The sequence below is a fragment of the Scyliorhinus torazame genome, chromosome 26 (assembly GCF_047496885.1).
Source record: "Scyliorhinus torazame isolate Kashiwa2021f chromosome 26, sScyTor2.1, whole genome shotgun sequence".
In the NCBI taxonomy this organism is placed as follows: Eukaryota; Metazoa; Chordata; class Chondrichthyes; order Carcharhiniformes; family Scyliorhinidae; genus Scyliorhinus; species Scyliorhinus torazame.
Window position 1 is genome coordinate 3,907,854 of NC_092732.1, and position 17,842 is coordinate 3,925,695.

The window sequence follows — 17,842 nt, forward strand, 5'->3', positions numbered from 1 at the left end:
AGAGAGAGGGAGGGAAACGGTGTGGAGAGAGAGAGAGCGAGGGAAACGGTGTCGAGAGAGAGAGCGAGGGAAACGGTGTGGAGAGAGAGAGAGAGGGAGGGAAACAGTGTGGGGAGAGAGAGAGCGAGGGAAACTATGGAGAGAGAGAGAGAGATCGAGGGAAACTGTGTGGAGAGAGGGAGCGAGGGAAACGGCGTGGAGAGAGAGAGAGTGAGGGAAACGGTGTGGAGAGAGAGAGAGAGAGAGAGAGTGAAGCAGTGTGGAGAGAGAGAGAGATAGAGGGAAACAGTGTGGGCAGAGAGAGAGAGAGAGCGAGGGAAACGGTGTGGAGAGAGAGAGAGAGAGAGCGAGGGAAACGGAGTGGAGAGTGAGAGAGAGCGAGGGAAACGGTGTCGAGAGAGAGAGAGCGAGGGAAACGGTGTGGAGAGAGAGAGAGCGAGGGAAACAGTGTGGAGAGAGAGAGTGAGAGAGAGGGAAACAGTGTGGAGAGAGGGAGCGAGGGAAACGGCGTGGAGAGAGAGAGTGAGGGAAACGGTGTGGAGAGAGAGAGCGAGCGAGGGAAACGGTGTGGAGAGAGAGAGTGAGAGCGAGGGAAACAGTGTGGAGAGAGAGAGTGAGAGAGAGGGAAACAGTGTGGAGAGAGAGAGAGAGAGGGAAACAGTGTGGGCAGAGAGAGAGAGAGAGCGAGGGAAACGGTGTGGAGAGAGAGAGAGAGCGAGGGAAACGGTGTGGAGAGAGGGAGCGAGGGAAACGGCGTGGAGAGAGAGAGAGCGAGGGAAACGGTGTGGAGAGAGAGAGCGAGGGAAACGGTGTGGAGAGAGAGAGAGCGAGGGAAACGGTGTGGAGAGAGAGAGCGAGGGAAACGGTGTGGAGAGAGGGAGCGAGGGAAACGGCGTGGAGAGAGAGAGAGTGAGGGAAACGGTGTGGAGAGAGAGAGAGAGAGAGTGAAGCAGTGTGGAGAGAGAGAGAGAGAGGGAAACAGTGTGGGCAGAGAGAGAAAGAGAGAGCGAGGGAAACGGTGTGGAGAGAGAGAGAGAGAGCGAGGGAAACGGAGTGGAGAGTGAGAGAGAGCGAGGGAAATGGTGTGGAGAGAGAGAGAGCGAGGGAAACGGTGGAGAGAGAGAGCGAGGGAAACAGTGTGGAGAGAGAGAGTGTGAGGGAAATGGTGTGGAGAGAGAGAGTGAAACGGTGTGGAGAGAGAGAGAGAGCGAGGGAAACAGTGTGGAGAGAGAGAGTGAGAGCGAGGGAAACAGTGTGGAGAGAGAGAGAGAGGGAAACAGTGTGGGCAGAGAGAGAGAGCGAGGGAAACGGTGTGGAGAGAGAGCGAGCGAGGGAAACGGTGTGGAGAGTGAGAGAGAGCGAGGGTAATGGTGTGGAGAGAGAGAGAGGGAAACGGTGTGGAGAGAGAGAGAGCGAGGGAAACGGTGTGGAGAGAGAGCGAGCGAGGGAAACGGTGTGGAGAGTGAGAGAGAGCGAGGGTAATGGTGTGGAGAGAGAGAGAGGGAAACGGTGTGGAGAGAGAGAGCGAGGGAAAATGTGTGGAGAGAGAGAGAGAGAGAGCGAGGGAAACGGTGTGGAGAGAGAGCGAGCGAGGGAAACGGTGTGGAGCGAGAGAGAGAGCGAGGGAAACAGTGTGGAGAGAGAGAGCGAGGGAAACGGTGTGGAGGGAGAGAGAGTGAGGGAAACGGTGTGGAGAGAGAGAGAGAGAGTGAAGCAATGTGGAGAGAGAGAGAGAGAGGGAAACAGTGTGGGCAGAGAGAGAGAGAGAGAGCGAGGGAAACGGTGTGGAGAGAGAGAGAGAGAGAAACAGTGTGGAGAGATAGAGAGCGAGGAAAACAGTGTTCAGAAAGAGAGAGCGAGGGAAACGCTGTGGAGAGAGAGAGAGAGAAACAGTGTGGAGAGAGAGAGAGCGAGGGAAACGGTGTGGAGGGAGAGAGAGAGAGCGAGGGAAACGGAGTGGAGAGAGAGAGCGAGAGAAATGGTGTGGAGAGAGAGAGAGAGCGAGGGAAACGGTGTGGAGAGAGAGAGAGTGAGGGAAACGGTGTGGAGAGAGAGAGAGAGAGAGTGAAGCAATGTGGAGAGAGAGAGAGAGAGGGAAACAGTGTGGGCAGAGAGAGAGAGAGAGAGCGAGGGAAACGGTGTGGAGAGAGAGAGAGAGAGCGAGGGAAACGGAGTGGAGAGTGAGAGAGAGCGAGGGAAACGGTGTGGAGAGAGAGAGAGCGAGGGAAACGGTGTGGAGAGAGAGAGCGAGGGAAACAGTGTGGAGAGAGAGAGTGAGAGCGAGGGAAACAGTGTGGAGAGAGAGAGAGTGAGGGAAACGGTGTGGAGAGAGAGCGAGCGAGGGAAACGGTGTGGAGAGTAAGAGAGAGCGAGGGAAACAGTGTGGAGAGTGAGAGAGAGAGAGGGTAATGGTGTGGAGAGAGAGAGGGGGGGAGGGAAACGGTGTGGAGAGAGAGAGAGCGAGGGAAACAGTGTGGAGAGAGAGAGCGAGGGAAACGGTGTGGAGAGTGAGAGAGAGAGAGGGTAATGGTGTGGAGAGAGAGAGAGGGAAACGGTGTGGAGAGAGAGAGTGAGGGAAACGGTGTGGAGAGAGAGAGGGGGGGAGGGAAACGGTGTGGAGAGAGAGAGAGCGAGGGAAACAGTGTGGAGAGAGAGAGCGAGGGAAACGGTGTGGAGAGAGAGAGAGCGAGGGAAACGGTGTGGAGGGAGAGAGAGAGAGAGCGAGGGAAACGGTGTGGAGAGAGAGAGAGAGAGAAACAGTGTGGAGGGAGAGAGATAGAGAGAGCGAAACGGTGTGGAGAGAGAGAGAGAGGGAACCGGTGTGGAGTGAGAGAGAGTGAGCGAGGGAAACGGTGTGGAGAGAGAGAGAGCGAGGGAAACAGTGTGGAGAGAGAGAGCGAGGGAAACAGTGTGGAGAGAGAGAGAGCGAGGGAAACAGTGTGGAGAGAGAGAGAGAGGGAAACAGTGTGGAGAGAGAGAGAGCGATGGAAACAGTGTGGAGAGAGAGAGAGAGGGAAACAGTGTGGAGAGAGAGAGCGAGAGCGAGGGAAACGGTGTGGAGTGAGAGAGAGCGAGGGAAACGGTGTGGAGAGAGAGAGAGTGAGGGAAACGGTGTGGAGAGAGAGCGAGGGAAACGGTGTCGAGAGAGAGAGAGCGAGGGAAACGGTGTTGAGAGAGAGAGAGAGAAACAGTGTGGAGAGAGAGAGAGCGAGGGAAACGGAGTGCAGAGTGAGAGAGAGCGAGGGAAACGGTGTGGAGAGAGAGAGAGAGAGGGAAACGGAGTGGAGAGAGAGAGAGCGAGGGAAACGGTGTGGAGAGAGAGAGAGCGAGGGAAACAGTGTGGAGAGAGAGAGTGAGAGAGAGGGAAACAGTGTGGAGAGAGGGAGCGAGGGAAACGGCGTGGAGAGAGAGAGAGTGAGGGAAACGGTGTGGAGAGAGAGAGAGAGCGAGGGAAACGGTGTGGAGAGAGAGAGTGAGAGCGAGGGAAACAGTGTGGAGAGAGAGAGTGAGAGAGAGGGAAACAGTGTGGAGAGAGAGAGAGGGGGAAACAGTGTGGGCAGAGAGAGAGAGAGAGCGAGGGAAACGGTGTGGAGAGAGAGAGAGAGCGAGGGAAACGGTGTGGAGAGAGGGAGCGAGGGAAACGGCGTGGAGAGAGAGAGAGTGAGGGAAACGGTGTGGAGAGAGAGAGAGAGAGAGTGAAGCAGTGTGGAGAGAGAGAGAGAGAGGGAAACAGTGTGGGCAGAGAGAGAGAGAGAGAGCGAGGGAAACGGTGTGGAGAGAGAGAGAGAGCGAGGGAAACGGAGTGGAGAGTGAGAGAGAGCGAGGGAAACGGTGTGGAGAGAGAGAGCGAGGGAAACGGTGTGGCGAGAGAGAGAGCGAGGGAAACTGTGTGGAGAGAGACAGAGAGCGAGGGAAACGGTGGTGAGAGAGAGAGAGAGAGAGAGCGAGGGAAACGGTGTGGCGAGAGAGAGCGAGGGAAACAGTGTTGCGCGAGAGAGAGCGAGGGAAACTGTGGAGAGAGAGAGAGAGAGCGAGGGAAACTGTGGGCAGAGAGAAGGATAGCGGGGGAAACGGTGTGGAGAGAGGGAGCGAGGGAAACGGCGTGGAGAGAGAGAGAGAGTGAGGGAAACGGTGTGGAGATAGAGAGAGAGAGAGAGGGAAACAGTGTGGAAAGAGAGAGAGAGGGAAACAGTGTGGGCAGAGAGAGAGAGAGAGAGAGGGAAACGGTGTGGAGAGAGGGAGCGAGGGAAACGGTGTGGAGAGAGAGAGAGCAAGGGAAACGGTGTGGAGAGTGAGAGAGAGCGAGGGAAATGGTGTGGAGAGAGAGAGAGCGAGGGAAACGGTGTGGAGAGAGAGAGAGAGCGAGGGAAACTGTGGAGAGAGAGAGAGGGAAACAGTGTGGAGAGAGAGAGAGAGAGCGAGGGAAACAGTGTGGAGAGAGAGAGCGAGGGAAACGGTGTGGAGAGAGAGAGGGAAACGGTGTGGAGAGAGAGAGAGAGAGAGAGAGCGAGGGAAACGGTGTGGAGTGAGAGAGAGAGCGAGAGAAACGGTGTGGAGAGAGAGAGCGAGGGAAATGGTGTGGAGAGAGAGAGAGCGAGGGAAATGGTGTGGAGAGAGATAGAGCGAGGAAAAATGTGGAGAGATAGAGAGAGAGAGAAACAGTGTGGAGAGAGAGAGAGAGGGAAACAGTGTGGAGAGAGAGAGAGAGCGAGGGAAACAGTGTGGAGAGAGAGAGAGCGAGGGAAACGGTGTGGAGAGAGAGAGAGCGAGGGAAACAGTGTGGAGAGAGAGAGAGAGGGAAACAGTGTGGAGAGAGAGAGAGCGATGGAAACAGTGTGGAGAGAGAGAGAGAGGGAAACAGTGTGGAGAGAGAGAGCGAGAGCGAGGGAAACGGTGTGGAGTGAGAGAGAGCGAGGGAAACGGTGTGGAGAGAGAGAGAGTGAGGGAAACGGTGTGGAGAGAGAGCGAGGGAAACGGTGTCGAGAGAGAGAGAGCGAGGGAAACGGTGTTGAGAGAGAGAGAGAGAAACAGTGTGGAGAGAGAGAGAGCGAGGGAAACGGAGTGCAGAGTGAGAGAGAGCGAGGGAAACGGTGTGGAGAGAGAGAGAGAGAGGGAAACGGAGTGGAGAGAGAGAGAGCGAGGGAAACGGTGTGGAGAGAGAGAGAGCGAGGGAAACAGTGTGGAGAGAGAGAGTGAGAGAGAGGGAAACAGTGTGGAGAGAGGGAGCGAGGGAAACGGCGTGGAGAGAGAGAGAGTGAGGGAAACGGTGTGGAGAGAGAGAGAGAGCGAGGGAAACGGTGTGGAGAGAGAGAGTGAGAGCGAGGGAAACAGTGTGGAGAGAGAGAGTGAGAGAGAGGGAAACAGTGTGGAGAGAGAGAGAGGGGGAAACAGTGTGGGCAGAGAGAGAGAGAGAGCGAGGGAAACGGTGTGGAGAGAGAGAGAGAGCGAGGGAAACGGTGTGGAGAGAGGGAGCGAGGGAAACGGCGTGGAGAGAGAGAGAGTGAGGGAAACGGTGTGGAGAGAGAGAGAGAGAGAGTGAAGCAGTGTGGAGAGAGAGAGAGAGAGGGAAACAGTGTGGGCAGAGAGAGAGAGAGAGAGCGAGGGAAACGGTGTGGAGAGAGAGAGAGAGCGAGGGAAACGGAGTGGAGAGTGAGAGAGAGCGAGGGAAACGGTGTGGAGAGAGAGAGCGAGGGAAACGGTGTGGCGAGAGAGAGAGCGAGGGAAACTGTGTGGAGAGAGACAGAGAGCGAGGGAAACGGTGGTGAGAGAGAGAGAGAGAGAGAGCGAGGGAAACGGTGTGGCGAGAGAGAGCGAGGGAAACAGTGTTGCGCGAGAGAGAGCGAGGGAAACTGTGGAGAGAGAGAGAGAGAGCGAGGGAAACTGTGGGCAGAGAGAAGGATAGCGGGGGAAACGGTGTGGAGAGAGGGAGCGAGGGAAACGGCGTGGAGAGAGAGAGAGAGTGAGGGAAACGGTGTGGAGATAGAGAGAGAGAGAGAGGGAAACAGTGTGGAAAGAGAGAGAGAGGGAAACAGTGTGGGCAGAGAGAGAGAGAGAGAGAGAGGGAAACGGTGTGGAGAGAGGGAGCGAGGGAAACGGTGTGGAGAGAGAGAGAGCAAGGGAAACGGTGTGGAGAGTGAGAGAGAGCGAGGGAAATGGTGTGGAGAGAGAGAGAGCGAGGGAAACGGTGTGGAGAGAGAGAGAGAGCGAGGGAAACTGTGGAGAGAGAGAGAGGGAAACAGTGTGGAGAGAGAGAGAGAGAGCGAGGGAAACAGTGTGGAGAGAGAGAGCGAGGGAAACGGTGTGGAGAGAGAGAGGGAAACGGTGTGGAGAGAGAGAGAGAGAGAGAGAGCGAGGGAAACGGTGTGGAGTGAGAGAGAGAGCGAGAGAAACGGTGTGGAGAGAGAGAGCGAGGGAAATGGTGTGGAGAGAGAGAGAGCGAGGGAAATGGTGTGGAGAGAGATAGAGCGAGGAAAAATGTGGAGAGATAGAGAGAGAGAGAAACAGTGTGGAGAGAGAGAGAGAGGGAAACAGTGTGGAGAGAGAGAGAGAGCGAGGGAAACAGTGTGGAGAGAGAGAGAGCGAGGGAAACGGTGTGGAGAGAGAGAGAGCGAGGGAAACGGTGTGGAGAGAGAGAGAGCGAGGGAAACGGTGTGGAGAGTGAGAGAGAGCGAGGGAAACGGTGTGGCGAGAGAGAGAGAGAGAGCGAGGGAAACGGAGTGGAGAGAGAGAGCGAGGGAAACGGTGTGGAGAGAGAGAGAGCGAGGGAAACGGTGTGGAGAGTGAGAGAGAGCGAGGGAAACGGTGTGGCGAGAGAGAGAGAGAGAGCGAGGGAAACGGAGTGGAGAGAGAGAGCGAGGGAAACAGTGTGGAGAGAGAGAGCGAGGGAAACGTTGTGGAGAGAGAGAGCGAGGGAAACAGTGTGGAGAGAGAGAGCGAGGGAAACGGTGTGGAGAGAGAGAGAGCGAGAGAAACGGTGTGGAGAGAGAGAGCGAGGGAAACAGTGTGGAGAGAGAGAGCGAGGGAAACGGTGTGGAGAGAGAGAGCGAGAGAAACGGTGTGGAGAGAGAGAGAGAGAGCGAGGGAAACTGTGTGGAGAGAGAGAGAGAGCGAGGGAAACGGTGTGGAGAGAGAGAGAGAGAGAGCGAGGGAAACGGTGTGGAGAGAGAGAGAGCGAGGGAAACTGTGGGCAGAGAGAGAGAGATAGCGAGGGAAACGGCGTGGAGAGAGAGAGAGAGAGAGTGAGGGAAACGGTGTGGAGATAGAGAGAGAGAGAGAGGGAAACAGTGTGGAGAGAGAGAGAGAGGGAAACAGTGTGGGCAGAGAGAGAGAGAGAGAGAGGGAAACGGTGTGGAGAGAGAGAGAGCGAGGGAAACGGTGTGGAGAGTGAGAGAGAGCGAGGAAAACGGTGTGGAGAGAGAGAGAGCGAGGGAAACGGTGTGGAGAGAGTGAGAGCGAGGGAAACTGTGGAGAGAGAGAGAGAGGGAAACAGTGTGGAGAGAGAGAGAGCGAGGGAAACGGTGTGGAGAGAGAGAGAACGAGGGAAACGGTGTGGAGAGAGAGAGAGAGGGAAACGGTGTGGAGAGAGAGAGAGCGAGAGAAACGGTGTGGAGAGAGAGAGCGAGGGAAATGGTGTGGAGAGAGAGAGAGTGAGGGAAATGGTGTGGAGAGAGATAGAGCGAGGGAAACGGTGTGGAGAGAGAGAGCGAGAGAAACAGTGTGGAGAGAGAGAGAGTGTGAGGGAAATGGTGTGGAGAGAGAGAGAGAGAGGGAAACGGTGTGGAGAGAGAGAGAGCAAGGGAAACGGTGTGGAGAGAGAGAGAGCGAGAGAAACAGTGTGGAGAGAGAGAGCGAGGGAAACGGTGTGGAGAGTGAGAGAGAGCGAGGGAAACTGTGGAGAGAGAGAGAGAGAGGGAAACAGTGTGGAGAGAGAGAGAGCGAGGGAAACGGTGTGGAGAGAGAGAGAGCGAGGGAAACGGTGTGGAGAGAGAGAGAGCGAGGGAAACTGTGGAGAGAGAGAGAGAGAGGGAAACAGTGTGGAGAGAGAGAGAGCGAGGGAAACGGTGTGGAGAGAGAGAGCGAGGGAAACGGTGTGCAGAGAGAGAGAGAGAGGGAAACGGTGTGGAGAGAGAGAGAGAGAGAGAGCGAGGGAAACGGTGTGGAGAGAGAGAGAGAGCGAGAGAAACGGTGTGGAGAGAGAGAGCGAGGGAAATGGTGTGGAGCGAGAGCGAGCGAGGGAAATAGTGTGGAGAGAGATAGAGCGAGGGAAACTGTGGAGAGAGAGAGAGAGGGAAACAGTGTGGAGAGAGAGAGAGCGAGGGAAACGGTGTGGAGAGAGAGAGAGCAAGGGAAACGGTGTGGAGAGAGAGAGAGCGAGAGAAACGGTGTGGAGAGAGAGAGCGAGGGAAATGGTGTGGAGAGAGAGAGAGTGAGGGAAATGGTGTGGAGAGAGAGAGCGAGAGAAACAGTGTGGAGAGAGAGAGAGTGTGAGGGAAATGGTGTGGAGAGAGAGAGTGAAACGGTGTGGAGAGAGAGAGCGAGGGAAACAGTGTGGAGAGAGAGAAAGCGAGGTGTGGAGAGAGAGAGAGAGCGAAACGGTGTGGAGAGAGAGAGAGAGAGCGTGGAAAACGGTGTGGAGAGAGAGAGAGAGAGCGAGGGAAACAGTGTGGAGAGAGAGAAAGCGAGGTGTGGAGAGAGAGAGAGAGCGAAACGGTGTGGAGAGAGAGAGAGAGAGCGTGGAAAACGGTGTGGAGAGAGAGAGAGAGAGCGAGGGAAACGGTGTGGAGAGAGAGAGAGCGAGGAAAACGGTGTGGAGAGAGAGAGAGAGAGGGAAACGGTGTGGAGAGAGAGAGGGAAACGGTGTGGAGAGAGAGAGAGAGCGAGGGAAACGGTGTGGAGAGAGAGAGCGAGGGAAACGGTGTGGAGAGAGAGAGAGAGAGAGGGAAACGGTGTGGAGAGAGAGAGAGAGCGAGGGAAACGGTGTAGAGAGAGAGAGCGAGGGATACGGTGTGGAGAGAGAGAGGGAGAGCGATGGAAACGGTGTGGAGAGAGAGAGAGAGAGCGAGGGAAACGGTGTGGAGAGAGAGCGCGAGGGAAACGGTGTGGAGAGAGAGAGCGAGGGATACGGTGTGGAGAGAGAGAGGGAGAGCGATGGAAACGGTGTGGAGACAGAGAGAGCGAGGGAAATGGTGTGGAGAGAGAGAGAGAGCGCGAGGGAAACGGTGTGGAGAGAGAGAGCGAGGGATACGGTGTGAAGAGAGAGAGAGAGCGCGAGGGAAACGGTGTGGAGAGAGAGAGAGCGAGGGATACGGTGTGGAGAGAGAGAGAGAGAGCGAGGGAAACGGTGTGGAGAGAGAGAGAGGGAGCGAGGGAAACGGTGTGGAGAGAGAGAGCGAGGGAAACGGTGTGGAGAGAGAGAGAGAGAGCGAGGGAAACGGTGTGGAGAGAGAGAGTGAGGGATACGGTGTGGAGAGAGAGAGGGAGAGCGATGGAAACGGTGTGGAGAGAGAGAGAGAGAGAGAGCGAGGATAACGGTGTGGAGAGAGAGAGAGAGCAAGGGAAACGGTGTGGAGAGAGAGAGCGAGGGAAACGGTGTGGAGAGAGAGAGAGGGAGAGAAACGGTGTGGAGAGAGAGAGAGCGAGAGAAACGGTCCCTCAACCTGTCCCCACTCACCCTGACCCCTCACCCTGACCCCTCACCCTGACCCCGCTCACCCTGACCCCCCTCACCCTGACCCCCCTCACCCTGACCCCCCTCACCCTGACCCCCCTCACCCTGACCCCCCTCACCCTGACCCCCCTCACACTGACCCCCCTCACCCTGACCCCCCTCACCCTGACCCCGCTCACCCTGACCCCACTCACCCTGACCCCACTCACCCTGACCCCGCTCACCATGACCCCGCTCACTCTGACCCCCCTCACCCTGACCCCCCTCACCCTGACCCCCCTCACCCTGACCCCGGTCACCCTGACCCCACTCACCCTGACCCCCCTCACCCTGACCCCCCTCACCCTGACCCCGCTCACCCTGACCCCACTCACCCTGACCCCACTCACCCTGACCCCGCTCACCCTGACCCCACTCACCCTGACCCCTCTGCCTGACCCCCCTCACCCTGACCCCCCTCACCCTGACCCCACTCACCCTGACCCCACTCACCCTGACCCCCCTCACCCTGACCCCACTCACCCTGATCCCCTCAACCTGACCTCTCACCCTGACCCCTCACCCTGACCCCTCACCCTGACCCCCCTCACCCTGACCCCACTCACCCTGATCCCCTCAACCTGACCTCTCACCCTGACCCCTCACCCTGACCCCTCACCCTGACCCCACTCACCCTGACCCCTCTGCCTGACCCCCCTCAACCTGACCCTCCCTCACCCTGACCCCACTCACCCTGACCCCACTCACCCTGATCCCCTCACCCTGACCTCTCACCCTGACCTCTCACCCTGACCCCCCTCGCCCTGCCCCGTCCCCCGATTCGGAGGTGGTGGGGGTCAGGCGGGCGATGTCGTACCTGCCAACTCTCGGAGAATCTCCTTTGTTTCGATCTCCATCGAGAAATCGTCCACCTCTGGACAGCTGTGAAATCCAGAGAGAGAAATCAGCACCAACGCAGCCAATCAGCACCAACGCAGCCAATCAGCACCAACGCAGCCAATCAGCACCAACGCAGCCAATCAGCACCAACGCAGCCAATCAGCACCCACGCAGCCAATCAGAACCAACGCAGCCAATCAGCACCAACGCAGCCAATCAGAACCAACGCAGCCAATCAGCACCAACGCAGCCAATCAGCACCAACGCAGCCAATCAGCACCAACGCAGCCAATCAGAACCAACGCAGCCAATCAGCACCAACGCAGGCCAATCAGTGCCAACGCAGCCAATCAGCACCAACGCAGCCAATCAGCACCAACGCAGCCAATCAGAACCAACGCAGCCAATCAGCACCAACGCAGCCAATCAGCGCCAACGCAGGCCAATCAGCACCAACGCAGCCAATCAGAACCAACGCAGCCAATCAGCACCAACGCAGCCAATCAGCACCAACGCAGCCAATCAGCGCCAACGCAGGCCAATCAGCACCAACGCAGCCAATCAGCACCAACGCAGCCAATCAGCACCAACGCAGCCAATCAGCGCCAACGCAGCCAATCAGCACCAACGCAGCCAATCAGCGCCAACGCAGCCAATCAGCGCCCACGCATGCCAATCAGCACCAATGCAGCCAATCAGCACCAACGCAGCCAATCAGCACCAACGCAGCCAATCAGCGCCAACGCAGCCAATCAGCGCCCACGCATGCCAATCAGCGCCAATGCAGCCAATCAGCGCCAACGCAGCCAATCAGCACCAACGCAGCCAATCAGCACCAACGCAGCCAATCAGCGCCCACGCAGCCAATCAGCACCAACGCAGCCAATCAGCACCAACACAGCCAATCAGCACCAACGCAGCCAATCAGCACCAACGCAGCCAATCAGCACCAACGCAGCCAATCAGCAGCAACGCAGCCAATCAGCGCCAACGCAGCCAATCAGCGCCAACGCAGCCAATCAGCGCCAACGCAGCCAATCAGCACCAACGCAGCCAATCAGCACCAACGCAGCCAATCAGCACCAACGCAGCCAATCAGCGCCCACGCAGGCCAATCATCACCAACGCAGCCAATCAGCACCAACGCAGCCAATCAGCACCAATGCAGCCAATCAGCCCCAACGCAGCCAATCAGCGCCAATGCAGCCAATCAGCGCCAATGCAGCCAATCAGCCCCAACGCAGCCAATCAGCGCCAATGCAGCCAATCAGCACCAACGCAGCCAATCAGCGCCAATGCAGCCAATCAGCGCCCACGCAGGCCAATCAGCACCAACGCAGCCAATCAGCGCCAATGCAGCCAATCAGCACCAACGCAGCCAATCAGCACCAACGCAGCCAATCAGCGCCCACGCAGGCCAATCAGCACCAACGCAGCCAATCAGCACCAACGCAGCCAATCAGCACCAACGCAGCCAATCAGCACCAACGCAGCCAATCAGCGCCCACGCAGCCAATCAGCACCAACGCAGCCAATCAGCGCCCACGCAGGCCAATCAGCACCAACGCAGCCAATCAGCACCAACGCAGGCCAATCAGCGCCAACGCAGGGAGTGTTGAGGTATCGGAGGGAGTGGTGAGGGATCGGAAGGAGTGAGGAGAGATCGGAGGGAGTGAGGTATCTGAGGGAGTGAGGAGGTATCTGAGGGAGTGGTGAGGGATCGGAGGGAGTGAAAGGGTATCGGAGGGAGTGGTGAGGGATCGGAAGGAGTGAGGAGCGATCGGAGGGAGTGATGAGGGATCGAAAGGGTGTGGTAAGAGATCAGAGGGAGTGAGGATGGATCGGAGGGAGTGGTGAGGTATCGGAGGGAGTGGTGAGGGATCGGAGGGAGTGGTGAGGTATCGGAGGGAGTGGTGAAGTATTGGAGGGGGAGGTGAGGGATCCGAGGGAGTGGTGAGGGATCCGAGGGAGTGGTGAGTTATCGGAGGGGGAGGTGAGGGATCGGAGGGAGTGGTGAGGTATCGGAGGGAGTGAGGGGGAATCGGAGGCAGTGGTCAGGGATAGGAAGGAATGAGGAGAGAGTGGTGAGGGATTGGAGGGAGTGGTGAGGGATCGGAGGGAGTGATGAGGGATCGGAGGGAGTGGTGAGGTATCAGAGGGAGTGAGGTATCGGAGGGAGTGAGGAGGGATCGGAGGCAGTGGTGAGGAATAGGAGGGAGTGAGGAGGGAGTGGTGAGGGATCGGAGGGAGGTGAGGTATCGGAGGGAGTGAGGTATCGGAGGGAGTGAGGTATCGGAGGGAGTGAGGTATCGGAGGGAGTGAGGAGGGATCGGAGGGAGTGAGGAGGGATCGGAGGCAGTGGTGAGGGATCGGAGGGGGAGGTGAGGTATCGGAGGGAGTGAGGTATCGGACGGAGTGAGGAGGGATCGGAGGCAGTGGTGAGGAATAGGAGGGAGTGAGGAGGGAGTGGTGAGGGATCGGAGGGAGTGGTGAGGGATCGGAGGCAGTGAGGAAGGATCGGAGACGAGGTATCGGAGGGAGTGGTGAGGTATCGGAGGGAGGTGAGGTATCGGAGGGAGTGAGGTATCGGAGGGAGTGAGGTATCGGAGGGAGTGAGGAGAGATCGGAGGCAGTGGTGAGGGATAGGAGGGAGTGAGGAGGGAGTGGTGAGGGATCGGAGGGAGTGGTGAGGGATCGGAGGGAGTGGTGAGGGATCGGAGGGTGTGAGGAGGGATCGGAGGCGGAGGTGAGGTATCGGAGGGAGTGGTGAGGTATCGAAGGGGGAGATGAGGGATCGGTTAGGTATCGGAGGGAGTGAGGAGGGATCGGAGGCAGTGGTCAGGGAAAGGAAGTAGTGAGGAGAGAGTGGTGAGGAGTCGGAGGGAGTGTGAGGGACCGGAGGGAGTGAGGAGGGATCGGAGGGTGTGGGGAGGGATCGGAGGGAGTGGTGAGGGATCGGAGGGAGTGGTGAGGGATCGGAGGGTGTGGTGAGGGATCGGAGGGAGTGAGGAGGGATCGGAGGGAGTGAGGAGGGATCGGAGGCGGAGGTGAGGTATCGGAGGGAATGGTGAGGTATCAGCGGGGGAGGTGAGGTATTGGAGGGAGTGGCGAGGGATCGGAGGGAGTGAGGAGGTATCAGAGGGAGTGGTGAGGGATCGGAGGGAGTGAGGAGGGATCGGAGGGAGTGAGGAGGAATCGGAGGGAGTGAGGAGGTATCGGAGGGAGTGAGGAGGGATCGGAGGGAGTAAGGGTGGATCGGAGGGAGTAAGGAGGGATCGGATTGCGGGAGGAGTCGGAGGGAGTGGTGAGGTATCGGAGGGAGTGGTGAGGGATCTGAGGGAGTGAGGAGCGATTGGAGGGAATGGTGAGGGATCGGAGGGAGTGTTGTGATTTTTGAGGGAGTGGTGAGGTATCAGTGGGAGTGGTGAGGTATCAGAGGGAGTGCTGAGGTATCAGAGAGTGTGAGGAGGGATCGGAGGGAGTGAGGAGGGATCGGAGGGAGTGAGGAGGTATCGGAGGGCGTGAGGAGGTATTGAGGGAGTTATGATGTATCGGAGGGAGTGGTGATGTATCGGAGGGAGTGAGGAGGGATCGGAGGCAGTGCTGAGGGATCGGAGGCAGTGCTGAGGGATCGGAGGCAGTGTTGAGGTGGATGTGAGTGTTGAGGGATCGGAGTCAGTGTCGAGGTATCGGAGGGAGTGATGAGGGATCGGAGGGAGTGGTGAGGGATCGGAGGGCGTGAAGAGGTATCGGAGGGAGTGGTGAGGGATTGGAGGGAGTGAGGATTGATCGGAGGGAGTGGTGAGGTACCGGAGGGAGTGATGAGGGATCGGAGGGAATGAGGTATCTGAGGGAGTGGTGAGGGATCGGAGGGAGTGAGGAGGTATCTGAGGGAGTGGTGAGGTATCGGAGGGAGAGGTGAGGGATCAGAGGGAGAGGTGAGGGATCGGAGGGCGTGAAGAGGTATCGGAGGGAGTGGTGAGGGATTGGAGGGAGTGAGGATTGATCGGAGGGAGTGGTGAGGTACCGGAGGGAGTGATGAGGGATCGGAGGGAATGAGGTATCTGAGGGAGTGGTGAGGGATCGGAGGGAGTGAGGAGGTATCGGAGGGTGTGAGGAGGGATCGGAGGGAGTGAGGAGGTATCGGAGGGAGTGAGGAGGGATCGGAGGCAGTGAGATGGGATCGGAGGGAGTGAGGAGGGATCGGAGGGAGTGGTGAGGTATCAGAGGGAGTGGTGAGGGATCGGAGGGAGTGACGTGGGATCGGAGGGAGTGGTGAGGGATCGGAAGGAGTAGTGAGGGTTCGGAGGGAGTGGTGAGGTATTAGAGGGAGTGATGAGGTATCGGAGGGATTGAGGAGGTATCGAGGGAGTGGTGAGGGATAGGAGGGAGTGAGGGGGAGTGGTGATGTATCGGAGGGAGTGGTGAGGTATCGGAGGCAGGGGTGAGGGATCGGAGGCAGGGGTGAGGTATTGGAGGGGTGGTGAGGTATCGGAGGGAGTGGTGAGGTATCGGAGGGAGTTGTGAGGGATCGGAAGGAGTGGGGAGCGATTGGAGGGAGTGCTGAGGGATCGGAGGGAGTGTTGTGATTTCGGAGGGGGAGGTGAGGGATCGGAGGCAGTGTTGAGGGATCGGAGGCAGTGCTGAGGGATCGGAGGCAGTGCTGAGGGATCGGAGGCAGTGCTGAGGGATCGGAGGCAGTGCTGAGGGATCGGAGGCAGTGCTGAGGGATCGGAGGCAGTGTTGAGGGATCGGAGGCAGTGTTGAGGGATCGGAGGCAGTGCTGAGGGATCGGAGGCAGTGTTGAGGGATCGGAGGCAGTGTTGAGGGATCGGAGGCAGTGTTGAGGGATCGGAGGCAGTGTTGAGGGATCGGAGGCAGTGTTGAGGGATCGGAGGCAGTGCTGAGGGATCGGAGGCAGTGCTGAGGGATCGGAGGCAGTGCTGAGGGATCGGAGGCAGTGCTGAGGGATCGGAGGCAGTGCTGAGGGATCGGAGGCAGTGCTGAGGGATCGGAGGCAGTGCTGAGGGATCGGAGGCAGTGCTGAGGGATCGGAGGCAGTGTTGAGGGATCGGAGGCGGTGTTGAGGGATCGGAGGCAGTGTTGAGGGATCGGAGGCAGTGCTGAGGGCTCGGAGGCAGTGTTGAGGGATCGGAGGCAGTGTTGAGGGATCGGAGGCAGTGTTGAGGGATCGGAGGCAGTGTTGAGGGATCGGAGGCAGTGCTGAGGGATCGGAGGCAGTGCTGAGGGATCGGAGGCAGTGCTGAGGGATCGGAGGCAGTGCTGAGGGATCGGAGGCAGTGTTGAGGGATCGGAGGCAGTGTTGAGGGATCGGAGGCAGTGTTGAGGGATCGGAGGCAGTGCTGAGGGATCGGAGGCAGTGCTGAGGGATCGGAGGCAGTGCTGAGGGATCGGAGGCAGTGCTGAGGGATCGGAGGCAGTGCTGAGGGATCGGAGGCAGTGCTGAGGGATCGGAGGCAGTGTTGGGGGATCGGAGGCAGTGCTGAGGGATCGGAGGCAGTGTTGAGGGATCGGAGGCAGTGTTGAGGGATCGGAGGCAGTGCTGAGGGATCGGAGGCAGTGCTGAGGGATCGGAGGCAGTGCTGAGGGATCGGAGGCAGTGTTGGGGGATCGGAGGCAGTGCTGAGGGATCGGAGGCAGTGTTGAGGAATCGGAGGCAGTGTTGAGGGATCGGAGGCAGTGCTGAGGGATCGGAGGCAGTGCTGAGGGATCGGAGGCAGTGCTGAGGGATCGGAGGCAGTGTTGGGGGATCGGAGGCAGTGCTGAGGGATCGGAGGCAGTGCTGAGGGATCGGAGGCAGTGTTGAGGGATCGGAGGCAGTGCTGAGGGATCGGAGGCAGTGTTGAGGGATCGGAGGCAGTGTTGAGGGATCGGAGGCAGTGCTGAGGGATCGGAGGCAGTGCTGAGGGATCGGAGGCAGTGCTGAGGGATCGGAGGCAGTGTTGAGGGATCGGAGGCAGTGCTGAGGGATCGGAGGCAGTGTTGAGGGATCGGAGGCAGTGTTGAGGGATCGGAGGCAGTGCTGAGGGATCGGAGGCAGTGCTGAGGGATCGGAGGCAGTGTTGAGGGATCGGAGGCAGTGTTGAGGGATCGGAGGCAGTGTTGAGGGATCGGAGGCAGTGTTGAGGGATCGGAGGCAGTGTTGAGGGATCGGAGGCAGTGTTGAGGGATCTGAAGCAGTGTTGAGGGATCGGAGGCAGTGCTGAGGGATCGGAGGCAGTGTTGAGGGATCGGAGGCAGTGCTGAGGGATCGGAGGCAGTGCTGAGGGATCGGAGGCAGTGTTGAGGGATCGGAGGCAGTGCTGAGGGATCGGAGGCAGTGCTGAGGGATCGGAGGCAGTGTTGAGGGATCGGAGGCAGTGCTGAGGGATCGGAGGCAGTGCTGAGGGATCGGAGGCAGTGCTGAGGGATCGGAGGCAGTGCTGAGGGATCGGAGGCAGTGCTGAGGGATCGGAGGCAGTGTTGAGGGATCGGAGGCAGTGCTGAGGGATCGGAGGCAGTGCTGAGGGATCGGAGGCAGTGCTGAGGGATCGGAGGCAGTGTTGAGGGATCGGAGGCAGTGCTGAGGGATCGGAGGCAGTGCTGAGGGATCGGAGGCAGTGTTGAGGGATCGGAGGCAGTGCTGAGGGATCGGAGGCAGTGCTGAGGGATCGGAGGCAGTGCTGAGGGATCGGAGGCAGTGTTGGGGGATCGGAGGCAGTGCTGAGGGATCGGAGGCAGTGTTGAGGGATCGGAGGCAGTGTTGAGGGATCGGAGGCAGTGTTGAGGGATCGGAGGCAGTGCTGAGGGATCGGAGGCAGTGCTGAGGGATCGGAGGCAGTGCTGAGGGATCGGAGGCAGTGCTGAGGGATCGGAGGCAGTGCTGAGGGATCGGAGGCAGTGCTGAGGGATCGGAGGCAGTGTTGAGGGATCGGAGGCAGTGCTGAGGGATCGGAGGCAGTGTTGAGGGATCGGAGGCAGTGTTGAGGGATCGGAGGCAGTGCTGAGGGATCGGAGGCAGTGCTGAGGGATCGGAGGCAGTGTTGAGGGATCGGAGGCAGTGTTGAGGGATCGGAGGCAGTGTTGAGGGATCGGAGGCAGTGTTGAGGGATCGGAGGCAGTGTTGAGGGATCGGAGGCAGTGTTGAGGGATCTGAGGCAGTGTTGAGGGATCGGAGGCAGTGCTGAGGGATCGGAGGCAGTGTTGAGGGATCGGAGGCAGTGTTGAGGGATCGGAGGCAGTGCTGAGGGATCGGAGGCAGTGTTGAGGGATCGGAGGCAGTGCTGAGGGATCGGA

At 58.8% G+C, this 17,842-nt stretch overlaps 1 protein-coding gene across 1 annotated transcript in view; it reads right to left on the minus strand.

Annotated features, from left to right (window-relative positions):
* arhgef2b (rho/rac guanine nucleotide exchange factor (GEF) 2b) overlaps positions 1-17,842 on the minus strand; it is a 281,563-nt gene that overhangs the window by 66,948 nt on the left and 196,773 nt on the right. The window contains exon 11 of the mRNA XM_072490452.1: positions 10,524-10,588. Coding sequence (XP_072346553.1) covers positions 10,524-10,588 — 65 coding nt within the window. The remainder of the gene's footprint in view (positions 1-10,523; positions 10,589-17,842) is intronic.